Source organism: Molothrus aeneus, chromosome 5 (genome assembly GCF_037042795.1).
Source record: "Molothrus aeneus isolate 106 chromosome 5, BPBGC_Maene_1.0, whole genome shotgun sequence".
Taxonomy (NCBI): domain Eukaryota; kingdom Metazoa; phylum Chordata; class Aves; order Passeriformes; family Icteridae; genus Molothrus; species Molothrus aeneus.
In genome coordinates, this window is record NC_089650.1 from 13,430,972 (window position 1) to 13,457,765 (window position 26,794).

A 26,794-nucleotide genomic window follows, 5' to 3' on the forward strand; every position below is an offset into this window, starting at 1 on the left:
ATGTCCCAGGTGTCTCTGTGGCAAGCAAAAAGAGGAAAGCACAACCACCATGTTCCTTGGAGAGTGACCCAGGGCTCCACTGAGCACTCTTCATTACTGCAAACCGAAACACAGACAGCACAAACCAGGTCCTATCACCAGCATAACTATGAAAAGGAACTAGCAGGCTTCTGTTCCCTTCAGTCTCAGTCAAGAGTTACAGAACAGCTAGAGCTGGAAGGGACTTTAAAGGTCACCCAGTTTAGCTAATTTGTGTCTCTGCAGTAGTCCAGGGAAGAACCTTCAGCTTGGTTTCAGCATCTTGCAGAAACCCAACCCTGCTTCCTCTTTCAAGGCGTTTTTCCTTTACGATGTCTCCAGCAGAGGACGCTGTTGGAGCACAGGCTGCCAGGATTCAGTCCTTGACAGAGCTGCTGGAAGCCAACTCACTTAGGTCTGTATTATGATAACAGCAGAGTCAACAAGGGAACTTAGACCAGACCACAGCTTAACACATTGACTACAGACAATCGCATCAGAAAAATAAGGACATTTTTCATTCTTCCAGTAAGCAAGGCAGAATCACATGAACTTCTAAGTTAGAACAAGGGCAACAGATAAGCTTGCCTAAGTCAGTAATACTTGCTTTCAGCAATAAAAGCAAAGCTATAAACAAAAGCTCATAAAGGCAGCAAAACTAATTATGGTACTGAGGCTCAAGTGGATGGAGGTTGCATATGGAGTGGTGAGCACTGTTTACATTAGAGAAGAGCAATCAGCCACAATAAATAATAAACTTTATTTGGATATCCTTACTGGTATTATACTACTGCAGGAATAAAAGGAATATTTACAAAAAAAGGTCTTTTTGACTCACTCAGCTTGTTAAAGAGTCTTTCCAAATGTACTTCATACAGCTTTGGGTCAATGATGTTTTCCAATTTGCTTCTGTGAAATATACCTAAATTGGTCAAAGGAATACATTTCTACTATATAATTACTGGAACTCTGTGCTGTTGAATCTGGCAAGATGAAAAAATTAACAAATATATTATCAAGATACATATGGGGAATTTTTAAACTTGCTCCAAAGCTTTGTATCACCAACCTCCAGATTATTTTGTGACAGAGTCGATAACCAACCATCTATTTTAATGTGGCAATTCCAATATTTCATAGAATTCCTTAGCATTATTCCCCCCAAATATTTTTTTCCCAGGATCCCAAGTTTTGCAAGATTTTTACATGGGTAAAGTAAACCCAAACTCTTAGAACACAAGGACAAGTATACTTAAAGTTTACTTTAATATACAATTGCATTACAGCAGTAGCATCTGGCACACAGCACTCAGCCTGTAGTGCTGTAAATGATGTAAATGACGACTTCTTAGGGGAGGGGGAAAAGAAGATGTCATCAAGTTCACATGCATTTTTCAGAATTTTCATTTGCATTTTTAACCCCTTTGAGACCAGTCAAATCATACACTTCCAAAGGAAGTACCTTGCACATAAAAATAGCCAAAAGGCTTCTTAGTCTACTGGGGTTAATCAGGTTGGTTAGGTCTCATGTGCCTTGAAGAGTCAGACCCTGGTGAACACTGGCCCCTCTGCCATGAACTTTCACTGTACCACTGCCTGCAGCAGCTGCTCTCTTATTTTGGGATCACAGAAGAAGCGGAGTTTGCGGGGTAGGAGCTTCACCTCCACAGGCATCGCTTCATACTCCTCATTATCAATGCCAAAGGATCCCTCAGTGCCCTGTGTGCAGGGAGTTAAACATCAAATGTTATCTCAGCAATGCTGATTTTACTAATAAAACAGCTGCATACTTAGCTCAGTCTCAACCAAGATGACCCCCTGCCTGTGCCTTCCAGCCCATTTTCTCTCCACAACACAGGGAGACCTATCCTTCACCACACAGAATGTATTAAGAGTCTGGTGCATGAGATGTTACCTCACTTAGTTACTAATTAGTGATAATTAAACACTAGGAAGCTCTAATGACCCACATTGTTTATACTGAAGGATTCTTTTCTATTGGAACTACAATTACATGCACTTAGATCTTGGGTCTCCAGTGGTGACATAAACTAATCTGCAGAAATGCCTGTTAAGTAACTTCTATTAAATCCATGTTACAAACCCCTTTCAGCATTGTTTTACTATATTGATCTGAAACATGAGATGCAAAGTAATTACTGGCCACGAATTACTCAGCAGTAGAATTTTCTCAAGTGTTTAATGCTGATAAAGTCCCCATGTGATTAAAACCATTCATCAAAATGGCAGGCTGACTACCTAAAAACAACTTCAGTGACTGCTTTGTGTGCCCTTGACTCACAGAAGGGCTGTGGGTACTCAAACAAACTCCAAGAGAACTGGGACACCAGAGCATCACAGATGAGGGGAACCAGTACAAGTTCTGGCAGTCAGAGGTACAGCAAAGCAGTCCACCTCCATCAACATGAACTGGTGAGACTCATCTGGGCTGCCTCCAGTTCCTTCACTGGAGCTGGGCCATGGAGTCAAACAGGACTGCTCTGTACCATGCACCCATGTTCTGAAGATCTTAGCAGGCTGCAGTATGAAGACCTCATTTTATACCACAACCCTTACTTATGGCCCAGGTGTACTTAGCCCAGCACTGCAGAGTATTCCTTCAGAATCACAAATCTGCCATGATCTGAATTCAGGGCAAGCATTAGGATCCTGGTTAATCATGTCATCATAATTCATGATTTTTATTTGGTAGCAACAGATTTTTTTACCTTTCAACAAATTCTTTATCCCTTAATATGGAATTATTTTGCCAAATGACAGATCACTTGAAAACAGAAATTGTCTATGAGATTGATTTAATGTCCTTGTAAAAACAAGAAACTGTCCTCCCAGGGCTGCAATAACAGCTCAGAGGCAGGAAAAGACAAATCTAAATCTAGAACAGGCAGGCACAGCCTTGTCTTCTTTCTCAGCTTCATCATTTCAAAGTTTAGAGGCACTTCCTTATACTGATCTCAGCTCCCCTGCCCTGTCTCACCCTCCTTTGTCTCTAATATTTATCTTCTTCTCTACAGCACAATGCCTTCTAGGGTAAAATGTACCCATCTTCAGTGCTAAGGAGAAGATGATCTGCATATCACAGCATTACAGAATGTTTGAATCAACAGTGGATCATCTGGTCCAACCTCCCTGTTCAAGCAGGGTCATTCCCAGAGGACATTGCTCAGGATTGTGTCCAGGTGATTCTTAAGTATCTCCAGTGAGGGAGACTCCACTACCTCTCTGTGGAGTCTGTTCCAGTGCCTGGTTATCTGCACAGTAAAGAAGTTCTTCCTAATGTTCAGGTGGAACTTCCCATTCCTATGCAAGACACTCAAGTAAGAGACCCTTTAACCATCATGACTGTCTTCATAAAAGATCTGCCACTATTTCCTGGCAGAACAAAGCTCCCCCATCAGGTTTACAGACTACTTGGGGAACTTGAGTATGTCTGTCCTAGTAGCAAGGGACTCATGGCTGCACTGTGGAACTTAGTGTCTCACTTGCAGTGTAATCCATCTCCCAGATTTAGAGTAGAGATTTCTTAAGTGCAGCATCAACAGGTACAAGAAACAAAGTGAAAGAGTTTTTCAGCTCTCCCAGCTTCTCACCTCTGGAAGTTGCAAGATGCATCTGCTGGCTTGGATGCACTGACTCCCTTCAGGGCACATGTGTGGCTCACGCATCTTTTGACTTCTGTCCAAACAAAAGGAGAGGTAAGGTAAGGTAAGGACATGCTTCTCTCAGAAACAGTCTTCTTCAGGGATGGCATTTTGTTGTGCTAAATCACTATGCATTTGGTAAACTTAGAGGTTATATACACAAATATTTATGGGTTTAACTCTGAAAAAGTAGAAGAGTCCTTCCCTCTTCTGCTGCAGTCAATGCATGTCATAATGCACCGACAGCCTCCAACTAGCTTCTGCTCTGAGGCTCACTAATTATATTTGAACACTGAGCACAGACTTGTGCTCTTCACTTCCATGCTGAACTATGCACTTCCTGCAGTGACTACCATCTCCTCATAGCTCATGCAACTAAACTTACCAGCAACCTAAAAGACCTAAGCCAAAAAAACATAGTAACTTAATGGTTCAATGGCATTATCATTCTATCTAAAAACAAACAAACTCCCCACATTTTTCATATCAAAACCAATCAGCATGACATTTCTTATCAGCTGCTTCTGTTATGACTCATGAAGAAACCCCCATCATTTTATCCATTCCAAACAACATACCCAGTTTTGACAGTTTCTTCTGCTACCTGTGAGATTTTTATTTATGTATTGTACTTAGGTAAGTGCTGCTTCCTTTCCCACATCTGCTAATGTCAAAGGGGACCACATGGAATGCAGTTTCCTGTCTTGGAAAGCTGGTGTTGCAAGTGCCACATGGTCCATTTCAAGGCTAAGGCTGCTGTCCTGTCACGGTCTCAGCTGTTAGAGACAGTCAGTTGTGATTCCTTTTCCCCACAAGTGCTGCTGCAGAGTGAGCACAAGCTCTGGGCTGTGCTGACCTTCCTCTGGCCTCCTGACTGACCACACAGAAACCTTTGACTGACCACTGGCAAAGGGTACACTGCACCCCAGGAAGCAACCTCTCAGTGTGGGCCCCTCTCCAGACAGACAGCAATACACAAATAGCAAAGAGAGCAGCACAGAATTACAGTGTTAATACACCACAACTCTCAAGCATGGTGGAATTATCATAGATACTTCTCTGACAGGCAATGCCTGTTGTCTCCAAATTTCCATCTCTAGACTGATATGAAAGAAGGGTGTATTTTTATATTGCCTAGGAAAAGAACTCACAAAAGCATGTCAGAATCTCCCTGTACACCAAGTCTTCTATGCCCCAAAGAAGGCAGTGCCTCTAAAGTCACAGAAAATCCCAGAGAAGGAACATGAGAAGAGAGGGTTGAAACAGAAGATGAAAATCAAAGACAAAGGAAAAAAAGCTAAGGAAAGGGCAGGGAAGGACAGAAGCAATATTAATGTGGAAAGTTTGGTTTTAATCAAATATGTATACACTAAAAGATTGATGAGTGACTGTGAGGGAATTAAACATCCTCCAGCAATATAAATTATAAATCATTAATGGCATGCAATACTGTCAGTTTATACAGTGCTGTACAAACAAGCAGCAAGATTCCTCACTTTAAGTTTAACCTGCTTGGAGTTTATCATACAAGGTCCTAGATACATACAAGGCATACTCTGGTGAGTGAACAGATTTTTTTTTTTTTGGCCAATGAAAGCACATGAAGCTCTATAGAGATGTAATTGTGGGGTCAAGGTAAACTCAAAAGAGCCAAAACATGGAATTTAAAATCATTCAAAGGAGAACACTCATAGAAGCAAATAAGACAACTCCACCTACAGTGATTGCCTCTCTAGTGGTCCAGCAGAAAAGAAATCATAACTAATTTCCCTTAGACTCTGCTCCTCACTCAAGACCAATGTGAAATAGGAACAAGCAATGTGAAATAGGAACAAGATCAGAAGTCTAACAGCAAGTTTCCATTGCTTGTTGCATCCCACTCTATGCTGGACCACAAAAATACAGGCAGAGAGCGAACCACAACACCTACTGCACATAACACACAACTGGAATGTCATTTTCATATCCAGAAGCTGCCAATGTTAAATGAGTCAGAGTAAGATCTCTAACAAAGAACTCCAGTTTTGTGCACTGTGGAGGATAACTGCAACCATGCCCTGGAGTGACAGCTCTCCACACTTTCATATACAGAATCTAAACTGGCTACCAGGATGTGGATTACTGATGCCACACTTTCCATGCCTGCTCTCCTTCCCTGCAGCACACTTTAGTAAGCACTCAATTGTAAACAACTCACTCCATTGTAAACAACTCTTCTGCTCCCCCTTATCTAAACATCAGCTCTATGGCTGCTGTGGATGCTCTTGTTCACACAGATCTGATCCACAGCCAGAGGGCACTTTTATACACCTGGGATGACTTCCTCCTTTCTTGGAAATCCAAGAGCAGCTGCCCTGCAGCACACTGATGCATCCTCACACCCACACACTGCCATGGCAGTTTCCTGCTGGATGTGTGGTTTTCTCTGTGTGACCCATCACTTCTCATCAGCTCATGTCAGTACCCTCTCCAATATAAAAACCTCTTGTTACCTGCACTGATAAGGTATTTCCCTTAAAAACCTTTTTCAACCCCCCAAATTCTGGTATTTAAACTATGCAGTAAAAAGGAAGAAAAAAGAGCGAGCTGTTTCACACATTTCCAAAGACAAACCCTGTTGGTGCCAGGCAATAGGGGGCCTCTGATAATAGGCTTAACTCAAATCCAGCTGGCAAAGGCACAGTGGGACCTCAGAACACCCTGATTCTGCCTTGAAAAAACAGGGCACCTTTGCTCTGCTCTGACTCCTCTCTGTAGAACTAACCATCCCCTCCAACTGCTCTCCCACCCCCCCACACCTCTCTTTGTCTTTCTTTGTTACCTACAGGCTTTTTGGCACTATTTAATCAAAAGAGCTTGTTTCTCTGAACTTTGCTTGAACAGCTCAAAGCTTTCAGTACTGCCTCTAATTAGCTCTCAACAGCAGGGCTATGGTAATGCTCCTCAGAGGCTTTTTCTGCACGACACTGTAACTGCAGTCAGAAAATGAGCCACACTCCTGCAGGAAGCATGTCCAGTCAACACAGGAGGTATTATTTACACTGGGAATACACTTGAATACGCCTGCCTCAAGTCACACAAGCTCATCTACTTTTTTCTGCCAATAAAGTGTTTGAGAACCCAGAATAACATCTCCTTTATGAGACCAGATTCCTCTTGCTTCTAACAGGAAAACTGCCTCCTCCTTTCCCTCTGTAGCCTTCAAAGCAAACAAATCAGTCCCAGGCAACCACAGTCCACATGCTCATGCAATTTGAAAGCAGCTGCAGGTGGTAACCTGACTTACAGTGTATGCACAGGTCTGAAGATTTTATTCCTACTGGGGCTGCTGGGAGGCTCAAATAAGAGGCCTGAGTTGACATCAGTATCATAAACAAGTATCTTGCAGGAATTATTAGAGTGATGACAAGCAGTTAAAACTGCACTGAAATCCCCCCATTGATTTCACTAGAGGGAGCTCGAAGACTGAGAAAATAGCAAATTAAAAGGTAATATGGAGAGGAGCTCCCGTGGATTCAGTAGGAAAATCTGTTGCTGGTAAAACCTGCACTGAAGATTCAAAGTATTTGTGAGTGGGACTGTAAGAAGGAGCCAAAAAAGGCAGCTCTGATTTGCTTCTTGTAAGAGCAGGAGGAACAAGCACACTGCAAGACAACATCACAGCACAAAGGAAGCAGTAACATTCACTTTCTCCACACACTGCTTCTACATACCTGCAGCCTTTCTTATTCCACATACAAGCAGGACCAATACATTTGCTTAAAGTCCCTGTTTAAGTCACATCTTCCAAAGTTCTTCCAGCCTAGACCTAATTTCTCCCAAGAGCTATTGAGATAAGGAAGCTCTTTTCTTAGAGGAGGGCCTGTCTAATCACAGTTCAAGAATTCCCAGTTTGTACCACTAGTACAAACAAACCAGCTCTATGACCCACCTCTCAATCCACTGAGCAGCTAGGGCTAAAAGATTCTGGGCTAAGTCTGCACAGCTGCCTATAAAACTCAGTAAGGACAGTAATATCCAAGCAGTACTGACTTACAGCAACAGGGGAAAAGATGAAAGATATAACAAACTCAGAAGCTAGAAAGAACTCCAGGTTCTGAATACTCCAGGTTCTGGAGTTCTGCCTTGTTTACAGAAACAGAAGATGAGTAAGAATTTCAAAGAATCAAAGTCCTAGTCCCTGAGAACAGTACTGACTGGTGTGCTTTGCAGTCCTCTGCTTCTGAATTTTGCAGCACAGTATGAGAGAAAACCAGCACACTTTCCAGAGACCCTGCCCCCTTTTTGCAGCCTTGCCATACTCACCCTCTGTGAACAAACTCCCCTTTGCTGACACTCTCTGCCTCGATGCAAATGTCCATGAAGTCCTTAGTGCGCTGTGCAAAAAAGGATTCAGGAACCAAGCAGTTAACATCTGAAAATGCCACACCCATGATACTGCAATATGTTCACACAATGGCCAGTCCTTTGTCCCCCAAAAGGAGGCAGAAGATGCATTTCTGCATTTCATGCTTTATTCAAATGTCAACTTGAGATTTGAATTAGAAATTACAGATTTTATTTTGCCATTAATGAATATTCAATAAATACCACAAGAAGCAAAATAATGAGTCACACACTTGGCTTCTTGTTATATTTAAAGACAATAGCAGATCTCTTAGGCTCTTATTTAATTTCTATTCAATGGGTCTTTCATGAATTTAAGCAATAGTACAATGATACAACATTTGGCCACCAAACACCACAGTAAGAGAATTTTAAACAATACAAATTGGAAATCAAAGTGTGCTTGGTAACAATCCTTTAAACTCCTTACTTAGCTTTCCTATTTACAGCCTGCCCTTAAACTGAGTACACAGTACAGCTTTTTTCAGGAAAGCAATTTTGATTAAAAGATACAGCTTTTTTTAATGTATTTTAATATTTTTGTTCTGGCAAAAGTTGCAGTGTGCAGATGCAATCAAAATGACAGGAGTAAAAATAAATGCATCTATTTATTTAACTTGGTTTATTCCTTTGCTGTTCTGCAGAGGCACTGCCTGAGCTGCACCTGTATGGCTTTATCAGCTTCCCTTCAATGGGGCAGCCTCTGCATGAGTCTGAGGTGAGACACAGATTGGCTGGCAGCAGATATGGCCTGGTATTGATTCCAGAGAGCTGCTGGGCAGCTTTGAGGACTACAGGGACAATGGTTTCAAGAGAGGGACTTGAATGTAGTAATAAGGGATCCACACTTGTAAAAAAAAAGATGCAATATCAAGATACTTCCCAACTCAAGAAACAGGAAAGTACAACTAGCCTAACATGAACTTGTCCATTTCTCTAGGTTTTGCAAGAGACCTGAGAACCCTACATCATTTCCTTCTTTTCAAAACCAATATTAAAATGCCTCTTGAAGGACTAAGGGAGGCAAAACAGACAAAACCACAGAAAGAGCATAAGGGAGTTTGTGGCAATCAGATACTTTTTCTGTTCTTGGTAGGTCTGTTTTTACTTTACATCACTGGCTCCAATCCAGTTCAACAACCAAAATTCTTCTGTTCAAGTGTCACCTAGAAACCACTAAAAAAATACCCAAATACAAGTCTCTGTCTAGCTTCTACCATTACTAGGACACTGACAGTCCAAATCATAAACCACAACAAAGAACAAACTAACGTTGATGGTGGCATATTCTAAGGAGAAACCAGGAGAATTTTAAAAAAACTAAATTTGCCTGTTTGGGTTCTTTTGGTCTGATCCTACAAGATAACATACCAATATAACTCACATTTTCATGTTCTTAAAGACCCTGACTTCTAAGGAAGAAATATGTTGCAGAAAGTTCAACACCTCCTGTTAGCCTGGGTATAGCAGCAGGGTTTCCTGCACCCTTGAGGAGGAAATGCGGGACAGCTCACAAGTATAGGATCACTGTGTAAGCATTTTCCTGTAAAATTAAAGGCTGACATCTATCCAAATAGCTTTCACAGCAGTAAAATTGCACCAAAACACAGGCATAAGCCAAAGAGAAGTTCTAAAACAGTGAATGAACAGCATGAACGTGCTGAGAAGGTTATGACAGGAACAGTTCCTTTGATGCCATGCTTCTATACTTTCAACTACATGCACTTCCTTTCCTTCAAATCAGTGTAGCCCATGTCCTTTCCCTAGTACCAATTATTTTTAACTCCACTCTGCAAGTCTAAAAAAAGAGAGAAAAATAAAAAATTCCAGCCAGACACTCAGGCTCAGCTTCCTTCTAGCAGCAGTTGATAAAAGAGAATCACTCTCACATAAGTGAAGAGGGAAAAGAATGCTTCTTGGTGCTTTTTTTACTCACAGGAAATCCTAAAACTTCTGTTTGGCTACTGAAACCTTGTACAAATTCTTTCTGATCCCACTGCATCCCAGTTTTACTTTAGTCTCCTGTGCTTTCACACTGGATCTGAAACTTGCCCATGCCTCGATCATGGACCTCTTCTTCCATGAAGCCATAAATGTTATTTATATACACCCAAGAATGGGAGTTTAGCAAGACAGGAAAACTCTGTGGGCAGGCAGCATCTGGAATCCCATTATGTTAGGGTCTTACTGCTAGATCAAGCTGCCTGTTCCGAGTTGCAATGGAAAGCTCAATGGTGGACAGCTTCAGCTCCTCCCAGTCCTCCGGGGCTACCTCCTGGGGGAACTCTGTATAGCAGGAAGAGAAGGTATCAGTCATTAAGCACAATTTAATTACACAGATCACTATGAAGCAGATGCCAGACACAAAAATCAGTCTGAGCCATTCTGGTTAGTAGTTTTGTTTCTCTAAAATGTCAAAATCTTAAAAATTTCAAAGGGAGCTTAGGAGTACTGAAGAAAAAATACCATCAGCATTTGCACAGTATCAGAAAAGACTGTCAAGCCCAGTACATCACAGCCCTGTGAATCCTTATGTCCAGAGATTAACCTATCTTCTGGGTTGGTGACAGGAATATTTAGAAAACCCTACCAAAACATCAGGAATCCAATGTTCAGGAGGCTGTGGTAACACATTTTCTACAGGAGGCAGCTCCACAGTTCAGTTCTCATATCCAGGTCACTTGGTTCATGCTCCTACATGAATCACCTCTGCTAGCCAAGGAGGAACCAGGTCTTAGCAGAATACCCACCCTCCTTCCTCCTGTGGCCTGCCATGTGCACTGCCCAGACAGCAGCCCAACCCAAGAGAGGCTCAGAGAACACAAAATTTATGGTACAGAAAGAATTTCACATACTAAGAGAAATTTAGGCCTGGCCCAAATTTTACCGTTCCATTTAAAGCAACATTTGTTGCTCTGTGTCAGCAATTCTCCCCACCCTGGAAAAACAAAAGCTGCTCCTCTCTGCCCAGCTCACTAAGAAGCCATTCTGCTGGAAGAAGATTTCAAGAAGCTCACCCAGAAGTGCCAAGTATCCTCAATGGATGCCTCCAATGCAAAGGCAACTGTGAGTCCAGGGAATGCCCTGGGTTCTCTACAAATGAGTATTTGCTTATGAGACCACAAACACTGGCAAGACTACTCTGTTCCATTTCTAACAGATGCCTCTATAACAGTCTTGACAAAAACAATAGTTTAAATAAATTAAAAAAGGAAACAAACAGATAATAACAGTAACAAAAAAGAGAGCAGTGAAGCAGACATGCCCTCCACACAACACACCCCTGGATGTGTCAGAGGAGTAGAGCCTGCATGTGAGTTGATGCCAGAGCACAGCCAGCCCACCTTTTGGGGATGACCAGTACGATCGAAGCCGTCTGTAAAGCCTCACATACAAAGGAGGTCTGGATGATTTCTCCTCTGGCTCTTCTGGAGGTCTCTCAGTTGGACCCACATACATGAGAGCAGCTTGATGTTTCTGAGGCCACTCCTTGGATTTACATGGAAAGAAAAGACAGAAGATAAAGGAAATTTTGCTTAGGACATGTCCTGTTTATTCTGTTTAGTCCTGTAGCCTATTTATTGTGTACTCACACACAGTCCTGCAGAGCTACTCAGGCCCCCTCACTGCCTCAGCCTACTTTATGGCTCACCAGTCTCCAGGTTCATTGGGGAAACGACATTTCTGCAGTTTCAAAAAGATTACCCACAGTTCCCAAATCCACTAATCTAATCCTTCCCTGCACAGAAGTAAGGACATTCTCCCCTTGATGAACAGAGGGTGAAGGGATGTTTCCTTTGCTGCTGATGTGTGGCAGGGTGACACAGCTGCTTCTGGCTGGAGGGAACAACCCAAACCAGCCAAGTCACCAGTAATGTCTGAAAGCACAGTTGGTTTCTGCATGGCAAAAAAGGCAACCTCAAGGAGCAACTGCTCAGCAGGATCCAGTGCAAACAGACAAAGCCTACAGTGCTGTGTGAAGCCAAGGGGCACTAAAACCTGACAGGCCTTTGTTTTCCAGCAACTCAAACAATCCTGACCTGACAGTCAGGTGCTTCTGAACAGCAACAACAGCTCTTAAGGCAAGTCATGTGAGCTCCCTAAAGCATCTTAAAAAAAAAAATAAAGTACTAACACATTATTCTTGGTGATATTTCAGATTCCAGCACCAGGGCTACAGAAGAATCTTAGCTTTTGAAATATTTCCAGACACTGACAAAATTCACTTCCTGTCATTGTTTTGAAAATAATTTCTGAAATGCCGCAAACACAGGATTTAGGGAGGGAATCATATAATAGTTTTTTAAATTTATACACTAAAACAACACAGCCAAGAGCCCACATGAACTCAGTACAATTATTTTTCCAGGTACAAAATTTCAGAAGTAGTTTTGGATCATATAGCACAGGTTGGTAAACTAATTCACCTCCCACCTCTGAGAGCAAGGAATACTTCCATAATAAGCAGGACAAACAGAGGTTGTATCAGTAGGGCAGTACACAAACAATAAATATTAATGATTAAATGGAAAAGCAGCAATGCTGTGATAATTTAAGCCTGTGTATTTTAGAAGGGATGATAACACTCATAACAATGCCCCTACCAATATGAGAGGTGCTATTTCCAATTACACTTTTTTTCAGCCATGCATCATCCTGTTTCAAGAGACCCCCCACAGTAAAACCAGAAAATAAGAAGTGTGGAGCAGCAAACACAAGCCAGGAAGAGATTAAACTCAACAGGCTGGAGACACTTCTTGTAGAAATTAACAAAATCATAATATAAGAGGCACATAAAGCAATGTGAATATCACAACTAGGTGAGATCAGGTAGAAAGTTTTCTATCTAAATGGCTGAAGAAGTGGGCACTTCTCTTTAACCTTCAGCAAATTAAACAGATCTTTTTAATGTACAATTAATAGCTCACCAGAGAAAGCCACTATCACCAGCCCCAGCTGAACCTAAGGACTCAAAGAAAGTGAGAAAGGAGGTGGGCAGAAAAGAAGAATAGGTTTTTACCTAGAATGCCAGAACACAGAAGCATAACCTCAAATTTTCTGTGGATGAGAGGGGGGAAAGCCATCCCAACTTTTCTGGATACTTTACTATTAAGCCTCCCTTTACAGGAGCTGCCTATAAAGGAAGCATTGGCATTGTCACAGACAGCATGGCTAGACTGCACTATTTGATCTACTGTACCAGCTCCTGGGCATTTTCCCTGCCTTTCAGGAGGTTCCTTATATGTTGAGAGAAAAGGAAAACCATGTGAATGAAAATGCCTTACCTTTAATACAGGTCAAATTTTAATCTTTCCAGGATCAATTTTAAGCAACAGGAAAGTTTAAGGTGAGATAAAAGCTATTCATCTTCATGTTCACTTTACTACACAAGGAAGCCTGATTATCAATGTGCATGAGCAGTCTAATTATAGACCCCTTCTGCCAGAGGAATAAATCAGAGTGAAATGTTATTACAAAGACTGTTGAGAATATGTGGCTGAGCACTTCAGCACTTCACCACTGCTGCTCACCAGTTTCACAGGGGGTTACTGGCTTCCCCAGGTGATCTTGGAGCAAAAATTTAAAAAAAAAATTACAAGTACTTTTTTTCTCCTTTCTCTCTTCAGAACTAAATCTATCAGTTGGTAGGCTTTTCAACAAGTTGAGTTTTAGTCCCATTTTATTTTGTTACCAGAATCCTTCAGGAAAGCTTACAGACATATTATAAAAAGCAAAGTCAGCCTGTTCATTTCCCAAACACTCTCCTCACAATTAATATTTACCTTAAATATACTGAACAAATGAGCTGCTTTGGTTTTCAGAGGCCCAAGGTACCAGTACCTGGAAAAAGAACAGAAATAGAACTTCTAAGATATCCAGGAGTCAATATTGGGAAAGGGAGAAACTCTGCATGAAGTCAGAGCATACAGACTTGTTTGCCACTGAGTTAGTGCTCCCTGACAACTTTAGCTTTTTGATTCTGTAAGATAGTTTCTACACATCAGCAGCCTAGCAGTGACATCCCTATCCTGAGTTACACATCACCAAAATGCAGTGTATAATCTTCACTACAGGCAGCAGGACATCTCACTACCAGAATTTTACTTTGCTATGTGAGACAACTGGGGATGATTCAAGGGTCTGTGGTCTAACAGCTGGTGGTATGCATCTCAACAATATGCAATACAGCAAATTTCCAAAGGTTAGAGGAAACAAACAAAAACCAAAAGCTTCAGTGACAAAAGAACCAGCAAACATTCATTAGTCCCAAAGGATTCTCACACCAAAATCAGAGTTTTACAAAATAAAAACCTTGCCAGCCACACAGCACTGTACAGAATCTAAAGATGTGACTGTATTTAGGCAGGCTTGGCACACATTTTGATCAGTGTCATTCACCAAAGAGGGTCAACAAAGCACATTGAACACCACCAGCTCAAGAGTTCTGCAGATCTAAGGATCTCATTAACCATTAAGGCATGCAAATGTGCCACCACTCCCCTCAAGCCATGAAATTGTCTGTAAAATAGTAACAAGACAGCACCAGGTCTCCAGCAGCACAGTCATTAGCAGAGGGACTGTCAGACACACTTCTGGAACTCTGACTTATGGCTTAACTCCCTTTGAGTTCTTTTCAGTTTAAGATCTGCTGCACTGGAACACACCAAATGTTTTTAGTCCAATAACCCATCTCTCACAGGGAGCAAAAGTGGATGAAGTGGGAAGGTATAAAACCAGGAGTAGCACACGAGGATTTTGATCCAAGCAGACTCTGAGCACTTGTCCATTTGTTGCTGAAGTGCTTTCCAAGCTGGACACGTTTCTCTGCATTCAAAAACATTTATGGAAGGAAGCAGGGCTTGAGGATGTTCATGTGCCTCATGTACCAAAGGTGCTGTCATGTCTCCAGCACTAAGCCCGAAGGACTCTTACAAAAGGGAAGTGCTGCAGGGAAAGATGTGAAGGCTGACACCAGGAGAAGAGCAGAGCATGGGCAGGAAGCCCAGCAGGAGTGCAGAGCAGAGAGAAGTGCACTTCCTTGAACTGGGGGCTGCAATTAGCAGGAGAGCCTGCAGCACAGCCAAGTCAGCACCTACACAGCCCACTAAGAATGTCCCTGGCCTCCCAGGGACAAACAACCTGACTATTTACTGCATCTCCCCCATCCCCTCTTAAACCTACTCAAACATTTGCCAGACAAACTCGAGAGGTCTGCTACGCCTTCCTTCCTGACAAAGACAGCTCATTCACAAAGCACATGGTATTTCCTTATAGCTGCATTTCCTCCATAAGAGCTTGGGGAGTGAGCTGCTTTGGCTCTGCTGCTCCTTCAGCAAATAATACCTGTCACTGGATACACAGACACTGACATGTTATGTGTCCATCTGGAAAAAGCCCAGTAATTATGAGTTTAGCATCCTGAGAACAGTCATCAGATAGCACAGTCCATGCCACTTCTGGCAGGAACCTGAAGGCATTTCTACTGCATCTGATGTCCCTTGCTGGAATTGAGTTTCAGAGTACACACACAGCTTTTCATTGGCAGATGATGAAAAACAATGGCCAATTACTTTACTTAGACTTTACTCAAGGGAGAGATTTTCCCCCTGTTACAATCTGAATAAAGTTCCAGAAGCAGATACCACAAGGCAAGAAGAAAGTAAATACTTAAAAGAACAGGTCAGCACCAAATATTTATTTCAATTTACAAGAATTCTGATACATCTTACACTCCCATGTGTGTAATGAAAGATCTAGCAAGAGTGGGTGCCTCTGCCTGTCAGATGCTTGCATTCAGAAAAAGACTTAAATGAGAGAGGGGAATGTGTCTTTTTAGGCAACAGATACTAAAAAGGGGACTGTTTCAAAAAATAGTATTTTCTTACTTGCTAGCTTTAACTCCTGCATCTCTATAAGATCCCCATCTTAAACCAGAGACTGCAAACACCGGCTGCTCCTTTTCTCCCTGTAAAGAAAAAAAAACAAACATTGCAAAATTGCTTTCTCTTACCTTTTTTTCCAACTTTATTTTCTGAAGTTACAAAAACAGCATAGCTACATAAAAACGTCTGTTAAATTTCTACACAGAAATTTAACAGAAGAGGTATGACAACAAGCTAACAACAATAAAGCTTAGCAGAATTTAAGCACTGTACACTCCATCTGCTCAAGGGAGGAATATAAGAGGTGAAGTTTTGAACAGGTAGCCTGAGTTTGACTGCACACCCAGCAATGGCCATTTCATTTCGTGGATTTGACTGTTAGCCAAAAGCAAGGAGCTCTGCACAGCAACACAACACTCTTGCTGCAGAAATGTCCACTCTACAACTGAACAGAAAAATAACATTCAGAAACCATACGAGGCATAGTCAAAGGTTTTCCAATTTTGTATTTTTCCATTTGTCAAAGAAAGCTATTAATTTCACAATCCACATGAATGCATCAAATCAGCAGACAGCTACTGCTCTCACCATTGCTATAGAAACACCACTGTAATAAGTTTTGTATTCATCAATACTCTCTGAGTCTCAAAGAAAGGCAATGTTGAGGCATTCTAGTGTTTTCTTCTGTTTAGATTGTCTGATGCCATAGCACATGGTGGAGAAATGACTGCTAGCAGAACTGCTGATATCATAAACTAAAATTCCTAACAGCAAGACACAGAGGAAAACCATAAACATAAAAACATCAGAATGGGAAAGCTTTAGAAATGTTGCTTTCCAAATAAGTAGACGCTTTCACCTTGATCTGCAAGACATCAAGTGGAACTGTCTCTCCTTTCAAAATGGCCAATGTAGCATTAGTAATATGTCTGCAAAACAAACAGGAAAAAAGCAAAGGAAAACAAACAGGAATAAAAGAAATGAGTAAACTTTAAAATTACTTTTTTTTCCCCAGCAAATTTCACTACGAGTCCAAGTAGGGCTTTTTTTTAGCAAAAGTAAAAACCCCAGGGAAACGTGCTGCACTTCACTGAAATCAGAAAGCAAAATGGGTGGTTGCAACACATGACAAAACCTAACAAACAGCAAAATACAGAAACAGCAAAAGGAAATTATCAGCCTAAGCTTTTGAGCTATTCCTCCTTTTTGAGTTAACTTGAGATGCCAGAGGCCAACTGTGTTGCCTCCTGTTTCAGATACTTAACACACTAAGGATCCAAATCCGGGTTTTATTTTAGTGGTAGCAAGTATTACAGCCTGGGACAGCATGACTGGTCTCAACTCATGTGTCTGAGATTGAACTGCATTAGTATGTGTTAATTTATTCTGAAGTTTTTAATCAATGTAAACCTACCTATCAGCAGTGCCCATACTGTTTAGGTCTCCAGTAAGTTGTGGGCAGTAGCCAGGGCACTTGGTCATTTCAAGCTGTAAAGATTTTGTAACCAAAGTGTCTAAGCCCACTAGACAGTCTATGTTCAAACCTTGGAGCATATGCTTGATTGAAACCCCTTCTTTGTTTTCAAAGTTGGGTAACATTTACTTTCCATGCTGCAGACATTTCTAGTGTCTCAGCTGGACAAGGAAAACGATGCAGTTTTCAGATCCAGACCCAATATTCATGTGAATCAGTGGGAGAAACTGTCCTTGGTTTCATCAGGATTACAATACTGAGACAGATAAGGAAGCTGTTCTTCTCAGAGCCCATCTTCTCTCCCAGCTCTTATCTTTCTCCAAGACCTTTAGAGTTCCTACACTCCTAAGAGAGTGCTGAAGGAACCAAAGCCCAAATATTTCTTTGAAAAATATCACTTCTGCACTTCTTAACTCAGGCTCTGCCACTGGTGCGGGCTGTTAAGCAGTCTATTGACCAAAATACCTTCAACTTCTCCAGTGTGCTGCAGTCCCACCTGCACAGTTCATTACCTTGGCACAGGAAGATCATCCATTTCAAACAGCTTCTTTAGAACCCAAACATAAATTATTATTTTAATCTTAGCTGCTGATGACAGCCTTGTCCACCTTTCTGAGCTTCAAAGCAGTCTGGTAGTTTTAAGGAAGGATGTTATGCCAGCTGACTCATGGGTTTAATGTATGATGGATACCAACAAGGGCTCCACAAAGAGAACAATGCTAATGAGTTACTGGGAGAGTGAGAGTGAAAATATTTCAGGACCAAGAAGAAATATATTTATTATTATAAGAGGAGAGGAAGGGAAAAATTGAAAAGAAATGAAGTGTGGGGAAAAGAAAGATGGACTCCCTTTTTTCTTTATAAGTGGAAAAAACAATCCTGCAGCAAACTGAACTGCAAACAACAGATACCACCAGACTGGATCATAATGAGGATGCTGAAGAATTGGGTTGTTGGATTACTGCCAGCATCAGTACCACCACAGGGAAAAGTCACCCCTGCCCTGCAAAAGTCAGTAATGGGATCCAACCTTTCCCATATTGCTGTATACCTTAGTTTGCAGGTCCTAACCAGCCTATATGTGGACCAGTTTCTAGAATTCTTAGAGTGGAGAAGAGTCAGAAAGAGGACTTATTTTTGGCTTATTTTGTCAAATCCTTGCTATATCCTTGTCATACACTTTCTGCTATTCCTAAGAGGCTGATCCTTTTAATCCCTATTTAAACTCTGAGCATCACATGATCACAGAGAAATTAGCCACAGCAAATGATATCTAATAATACATACATTTCCTTCTTTTAATTTTTAGTCAGTTTTTGGAAGTCATTAACTCCGGTAAGTCCAGAGAATCATCAGGCTCTGCCCAGAGACTGCCAACTTCTATGTAACACAGAAGAAAAAGAAAAGCATCAAGCTACCAAGAAGCACTGCTTCTTGAAAACAACCAACCATGTTTCAGAACTATGTGATACTTACTGGACTTGATTTGTGCTCTCAGGGTACAGTGTGTGGCTCAAAGTGCAAGTTTTTCCAAGGGGTATGAATCCTATAGGAATCTTACTGAAGGCAGCCTGGACACATAAGGAGAATAAATTAACATTTGCATGAAGCTTCCTGCGTGGAGATCACAGCTGTGTCTGGCATCACCCCTTTGGCACTGTGCACCAGGCACTTCCTCACACAACGACTCAGAACATGGCACCCAAATCTGTGAAGCCACCACTGCCAACTGGGTACAAAAGAGCTCTCTGTGATCATTAAGGGCATTGTTACATGCATTTTGGCAGCCACATCCCAACTAATGCATGGATTCTGTCAGCAATCTGCCATCTTTCTTAATACTGATGGAGGCATCACAGGCTCTGAATCCCATTTACCACAGCAGAAATCCCCCTCTGACAGAGTAACCTTGCACAGCAAAGAGATTTTGTCACTTAAGGAAAGGAAATTAATTGATTCCTCTGCCATCCAAATCATGAAGCAGCAGAGGTCTAGTTTTTGGAAGTCACTGACCATATTATTTTTCTCTACAGCTGTTCAGCAAAAGGGCTTGTTGAAGGAGCAGGTTATTACCCTGTACCTCATCTCAAATCTTGCTTTTTGAAGCATGTCAGCAAAGCAGTGTAAGCTACCCCATACCCCAGTCACCATGCCTGTCCTGGGGGATGCTGCCAGCAGCACCAAGACACAGCCAATCTGCAGCCACCTAGGAATTTCCCTCTCACTGCACACCCACGCCCTCTGCCCTGCTGTGTCTGTGTCACCTGCAGGTGCTAACACTCTCAAACACCCTGCTCTCATTTTCCTCAGCACTGCCTGCAGTGTGCAGATGAGAGGCTGTTGGCAGCTCCTGCAGTCAAGCTCTGCTCCCCTGGCTGCTAGGAACAAGGCTTCTGGAATACCCTGCACAGGCTCTTATCCAGGCAACAGTGGTGTGACACCCCCAAGGGAAAAGGGAAGCAGGGCACAGAGAGAGGGAGCTCGAGCACAGATCTCTACTCCTAGGACACAGTGACATGATGGACAAGAATTCCTTGGCCAAAAACATGAAGTGACACAGTGGCAATACTACAATGCAGTATTCCACCCATAATTGTGCTGGATTGCAGAATTCTCTACACTACAAAATGATCCAAGCTACATCAAGATAAGAAGCCAAAAAATAAAGACAAACTAGCCAGTAAAGCCTCTAAACTTTGCTTTCACTATTGTCAGATTATAAAAGTCTCAGGATCCAACTATAATAATATTAGATTTAAAACAATGATGCACCGGAATTGATATAACTAGCCTTCCTTTAAAAATATTGACTTGGTTTCAGAGTCCCCCTTGTCACATTCAGACACAGCAAATGTCTAAACAGATACAATTCTAGCTGCCAAGGGTATCATCATAATCTTGTCTGGATTGTTTTAATTGAGTTTTAGCCAGCTCCTGCCAGAAGGTTTTGGGAACAATGATTCCCTCCTTTCTTCAATAACACTGTCCTCCCACTTGAAGAAGAAAAATCTCTCTCATTTCCATTCAGAGTGATCCACCTTGAGAGGTTAAAATTTGCTTAGTACAGCCATCTGCATAGGTAGGTATGCACTGCTTGAAGAAACAGCAAAGCAGTCCCAAAGCAGTAGGAGTGTGACCATAACTGAATTCAGTTTCAAGCCTGTACAAACACAAGAAAAACATGTACTTCTGCCCAATGCTTCTGCCAAACAAAGTGGCATGCACAGCTGGTCCATGGGTCTTTGAAAATTGAGCATTTGGCTTCTCCACAATCCCTGCTCTGACGCTGGAAACTTCCCAAAGCCATGGCTTGGGAGTCACTGCATTCCCTCAGAAAGGGAACAAAGAACAGCAGGCAGCATTGCAGGACAGTAGCCCAGCTGGATGGCTGCACAGAAAGCTGGCTCCAGAGTAGTAAGCAAAGTATTTGCTGGAGGCAGCTGAGGCCAAGAGATCACAGTGGATGCATAAGACACTCCAAGAAATAAACATAGTTTTTAAAACAACAACTTCTCACCTCGTCTGCTCTACGGAGAAGTCCAGTTATGACCTGAAAAACATGGGAAATGCTCTAAGAATTTTATTTTTCAGTTACAATAAGAACAGATGAAGTTCTTAACCACATTTAATCTTGGAGATTTAAGGAGCAGCTACTCTTTTATGGAAGGTGCTACAGTTTTTTACATGGGAAAGGAGGAATGTTCAGCCTGCAAACATGTTGGAAACAGCAGGTTTATGAGTGTGCCTGAGTACATGCTGGTACTACAACCAATGCCAGTGTAAATGTTTTAATACTGAATAATGCTCTGCATAATGCAAAACCAGCACTGGTCAGTGCAATTAACACAAGGCCAGAATGACCTAGAGATGTATTCTGATCTCTTTCTCTTAAGGTCACTGTATTCATTAAGCCATTGTCTTATGAAATCGGTAGTTAGAAATCAGGAACTGCTTGAATAAAATACAGTCTTGAAAAAGAGAGTATCCCCCAGTTCTGCTCCAGTCATTAATCATCTTGACAATAGGCATTTATTAAATAAGTTCCAAGCTTTGTTATCATTCCCACGTAATTTTTAAATTATCTGATTCCCACTTAGCAAAATATGCATTCCTCTTGGGGAGTTTATAGAGAGGAAGGAACTTTGAAAATCAAACCACTACAACTACATCACACAGAAAGAACAAGTTAGAATCATGTCACTCCAAAGAGTTTGCTCATTCCAGAATAAAGTTCTGGAAGACAGCTATGTCACCCCTTCTTTTTGTCCCCCCTCCCATCATCTCTTAAGACTAATACCAACCAGCAGAGTCTTCTGTCCCCAGAATATTAGAACACTTACTAAAAACACAGATTCTAACTGCACAGATCTCTAAGAACAGTTGTTATGAATCTGTGCAATGCAGCAGCATCAATCTTCTTGCCCTCAGCCCAACCATGATTCTCAACAAACCAGGCTCCTGCAGTACCTCTTGGACTGTGCCATCTCCTCCTGCAACAATTATCAGATCTGTATTTTCCATTATTTCCAGAAGCTGTTTTGCTTGTCCCTCGTAATCAGTCTGAAGAAACAGAGATCCAAACATGAGCACTCAAATGACTATTTTTAGTATATCTCTTTCCTAGAAATAATCACCTATCCATTTGGTTAATAGTTATTTTTATATAGGCACACAGTACTGTATATTACTTACATTCAGAGTTTTTTTTTCCAACTTACAAAACCAGATTGATGCATAATATAATATGGGCAAGTAAACACACACACAGATGCGCACACACAGAGGTTAAATCAAATATCAGAGCAAATCTTACTCAGTAGATCTAGAATACCACAGCAACCATCTTATTTCCAGGTAATATTACATTGAAACAAATCCAGGAGCCAATCACTTGCAGAAAAACTCCCACTATTTTTTAGAGCCAAAGTGCTCAAGTGCATCTCCTGAAACACAGCATCAACTACACAAAAGGCCACTGCCTGAAAGCCACTGACAATGGATTTAGCAGTAAAGAGTACTGACTTTTTAAACCATTAAAACTGTTTTCTGAAAAATTCATGTCTTTTACAGAGTCATCTCAGCCTCACTTCCTGGCCCAGCCCTGTTTTGCCAGCTTGTTGGGTCTAACACTACCAAGCATCAGTTTTAAGTCTTACAAAATGATTTCTTCTCTTAGGGTGGGACTAGGTACATTTAATGATCAGAGAGAGGGATTAATAAAAAGAGCATTTTAATACTAAACCTTGTGGAAAAGATTCCAAGACAGAAAGATGCATATCAGAGTACTCTGCTGTTAGGACACACTGACTATTAAGCAATCCACATATCACAGCCTCAAAAAAACTGCAGAAAGAGCAGAATCCCTTCAATGTTTCCTTGTTCTTCTCTTTCCAAAGGAAACCTGTGTGTTTATTCACACCATTTAGAGCTCAGTGTTCTGTTTTTGTGGTGAGAACGTTGAATTATTTGGAGAGACACAGAAATAATTTCAGTGTAAAGATAAAAGGTTATTTTTAATTAATCTGAACAGTTCAACTGGATGTCAAAATTCCTCACTTTTCAATTCTTCAAGTTCAGGCAGAAATGACAAATTCAACAGCAATGGGCACGCACCACTAGCCAGCACTCAAATATTTAGAGTTTTTTCTCAAACATGAATTATAGAAGGGCTGCTTGAGACAGACAAACAAGCATATGTACTGCTTTAGTTGAAAATTAAAACCTCACTACACTGTTTGAAAACCAACTGTGAATTAAAAATATTAGGTGTCGGCCTAATATCACAGTATTTCTTTCTTCCTGTAAGATGTCTACAGGACAACTGAGAATTTCAAATGCATATGGATTTGAATTTCAATTCTTCAAGAGGAGAAAGAAGAGAGTCAATATTTCTACTGTAGCAGGACGTATCAGTTCTTACCTTAACCACAGTTACATCCAAGCCAGATAAGTGCAAGATTGGTGCAGCATTCTTTTCAAAAAGGTTCCCAGCTTTGCTAGAAATAACAGAGTAAAAACTGTTTAATGATGCCTGAGGCTGAAAAAAAAAATTAAAAAGGAAAGAAACAAATGAATACCAAGAAGAAACCTACTTAAAACCAAGCATTCAATCTCCACAATCAGTCACTCAACCTGACAGACAGGAAAGATGAGATTTCGTGTGGTTCAAATGCATTACATTTCTAGTCTCATATCTCAGATGTCAGGGTTTTGTTGCAGTTTTAATAAGTGCACAAGAGGCTATCTAACTTTCACCAAATATAATTTTAAAAATCCATTAAAACAAATTAAGACCTCCAGAAAGAAATTTATTAGAAAATTAATGACTTACAAAAGCACTAGCCTTTAGGACCACAAAGAAGCCCAAGTGGGCTTTAAGAACTAATTTTTAAAAACCCGATTATTTATTACTACATATTATTTAATAAGGTTAGAAGCGAAATGTTGACTTTTTTTGTTGTAAGACTGATAATTTTATGCCTGTCATTGCATAACAAAGAATTATATCACTAACTATAAATTGTTTACAAGTAGAAACATCAGACTTGGTCAATACTATGCATTTTCCAGACTCACAAGAGCACGTCAGTCTGAGCACTTTCATGTCAGCTATAACATTCCCCTCATATTGGTAGTAATAACTCTGCCCCTCCACAAAATGCAACTATTCCAAAGCTTATTTGATCAGCAGAAACAGACATACATCACATCCAAGATTACAGTTTTTCTGCTAATGAGCATGTAAAAATAGCAGCTGACCTCTTCCAGGGGTCTTGCTCCAAGCCCATATTTAGCCTCTCAGTTTGTGGGCACATCCCTTTCAAGGGCAGGTTCCCACAGAAGTAAGATACCTTCTTGCCAACTTCAAGTCTTGAAGCAATCAAGGTCATCTCTTACTTCTATAGTTTTTGAGGATGGAAACGTATCACATGCAAAAGTTTGGAAGGAATACAAAGGAATTCTACATACGAGGGAATGACAAAGGCCAAAACACAGGATTAAAGAAAAAACAAAATATACATATATATGTGTGTGTGTTTAGAAATAATTCTTCCACCTCTAGCAACTAATTCTATTTCTCATCCCAATATTTTTGGTGAAATAAAGTTTGGCATAGTTACATAGCACCAGCTTGGCATCAGAGGGAGGCAAAAATGAGCTCAAAAATCTGGCTGGCTTTTATAGTGGATAGCAGAGCAAAAAATGCAGAAAGAGTGCCTCAAATGAGAGTGCTGGGAAGGGGGAATTTTACCCTTTGCAAGCTGCTGGGTTGAGGAAGACTGTTGCTTTCTTCAAGGGCATAGTGGCAGGCATCAGCTGGTTGCCAAAAGCCTAAGGAAGAGAAAAAGAGCAGGGCTCAGTTTATCTTTTAAGCAGACTGCTAAAACAGTTCCAAATAATGCATCTCTACAAATGTCAATGGGCTTTCAAGCCTCATGACATTCAAATTACTTCCATCTTCAGCCATTGTACAGGTCTCTTATTCAAAGACCCACACTCTTAGCAGCAGCTCACATCACTGTCATAAGTACTTTTTAGCTCATTTTTACAATTCCACCACCATTTCATTTTTGTCAACCTCTGGTTTTCTGCAATGGGCAGAAATCCAGGGAGCTCTCCTTGACTCCAAGGTTACTGGATTTTCTTTCTTTAGGTAATTCTCATACACCTGCCAGCCACCTTCTTTCTGCATTCTTTCCAACTTCTGAACTTTAATTTCTCTATCTATTCTACTAATTTTAGTATTTTGTATGCTTCAGTTTTTGAAGACAGGAAAGATAATTACAAAGAGAACCCGCCATGACCTATAAGCAAGTCCACTGTTTCTTACACTTTTTTTAAAGCTAATCTCTCTCTCTAAAAATCATTAAATTCCTCCTCAACTTTTAATCCAATTCTGAAGTAGTATCTCAATTTTAAATTCTTTGAGAGTTTCTCCACAAAGCCTCTTGCACTTTGGACCTATTTCCAAAGCTCTTCAGCACAGGCAAGGAAATGCAAAACTTCCACACACGTTACATCCTGCTCTATAAGCTTCTGGAAGGTCACTTAAAGGCATCCTCACTAACACACCAAATCAAACTGGATTTGAACACAAGGAATACAAGGTATCCAGCAATACCATCCAGAAGCCCCACAAAGAGAAGGAACCAAAGACTACCATGCTGAACATGGCCCAGCCAACTGTTCCTGGCTTTTTTTTCCCCCTTTCCCTTGGAAGTTAACCCCCTAGCAGGAATTTTAACATTGAAGGAGGTGATATTGTACACAAAACCCAGTACATTTTAGTGGCTGTTAGCTTCTTAAACTCGTTATTAATTCCACGTGCAAACCTTGCTCAGGGAACTGTTATCTTATTGCAGGGGTTCCATACTGTTGTCCCCTATCACAAAAGTTTCATACCTTCTTGGTATTGCTCGTGGGCAGCTCCTCAGAGCACTGACTCTTTCTTCTTCACAAAGCAGCCACTGACTCCAGTTCCCTTCTCACCCAGCCACCCCACTCTTTTATAGCACTCTTCTTCCCATTGGTTACAGCTGTGGCCTGGTAAAGTCAGGCCTGTTCCTAATCTTTGATAATTGGCCCAGCTGCAACTCCTTAGGGGTAAGATTACTTTCTACACTGTCTTTATTTTCTTATATTCTATTCCCCTACAGGAAACCTCAATTTAAAGAAGGGTACAGCTGGCTGTGCTGCTTAAAACATCCCAATTTCTTCTTCAGGAAAGAAAAAGCATGAGAGACGTTGCTGAGAGTAAAGAAATCTTCGAAGAAAGTGAAACAAATCAATAGCACTTAAGTTTTACTCAAAGATCAGCTGGAAAACAGACCAACTTATTATATTGCAGTTGTTGGGTGGGAATTGGGGAATAGGGGCCCTCTAGTATGTTACAGCTGTTAGAAACAACTAATTATTTGCTTAGGGGGCACAATATGATGTATTTGCATGCTCCAAACAATCTAGCAAGGCTCTAAACAACCCAACAAGGCTCATAAAGATTTTATTAGTAATGACATAATTGCTTCGTTATGTAATATACTTAGACATTTATGTTACATACAGGGGCATTTCTAAAGCAAATGCTGATTTGTAACACAGGAAATAAAAAAATAATAATGCAATATTCTAGAAGTCTTTCAGAGCAGAACATAAGTAAAGACAACTTACAGTCATACCATAAAAATGGTTATTAAATATATATATATATGAAGGTATAATTTAGGCAAGTCAGTGCCTTTTTCACTTTCTGGTCACATGCATACTTACAGGTGTTACATTTCTGGACTTCTAAAATGACAACCACTATTCTACAACTTTGAAAATTCCTTTATACAAAGCTTTTATAGTGCTTTATGAATACCAGCAAAGAA

At 40.9% G+C, this 26,794-nt stretch overlaps 1 protein-coding gene across 3 annotated transcripts in view; it reads right to left on the bottom strand.

Moving 5' to 3' along the window:
• Positions 1-759: 759 nt before the first annotated feature.
• Positions 760-26,794, bottom strand: part of AGK (acylglycerol kinase) — a 37,067-nt gene continuing 11,032 nt past the window's right edge. For all 3 annotated transcript variants that reach the window (XM_066550753.1, XM_066550754.1, XM_066550755.1), the window contains exons 3-15: positions 24,676-24,755; positions 23,344-23,419; positions 21,891-21,983; positions 20,941-20,973; positions 18,900-18,994; positions 16,809-16,878; positions 15,953-16,032; positions 13,850-13,907; positions 11,411-11,555; positions 10,255-10,352; positions 7,986-8,056; positions 3,630-3,714; positions 760-1,737 (exon numbers count right to left, since the gene is read on the bottom strand). In XM_066550753.1, the coding sequence (XP_066406850.1) occupies positions 1,600-1,737; positions 3,630-3,714; positions 7,986-8,056; positions 10,255-10,352; positions 11,411-11,555; positions 13,850-13,907; positions 15,953-16,032; positions 16,809-16,878; positions 18,900-18,994; positions 20,941-20,973; positions 21,891-21,983; positions 23,344-23,419; positions 24,676-24,755 (1,122 nt within the window). In that variant the 3' untranslated portion in view covers positions 760-1,599. The remainder of the gene's footprint in view (positions 1,738-3,629; positions 3,715-7,985; positions 8,057-10,254; positions 10,353-11,410; positions 11,556-13,849; positions 13,908-15,952; positions 16,033-16,808; positions 16,879-18,899; positions 18,995-20,940; positions 20,974-21,890; positions 21,984-23,343; positions 23,420-24,675; positions 24,756-26,794) is intronic.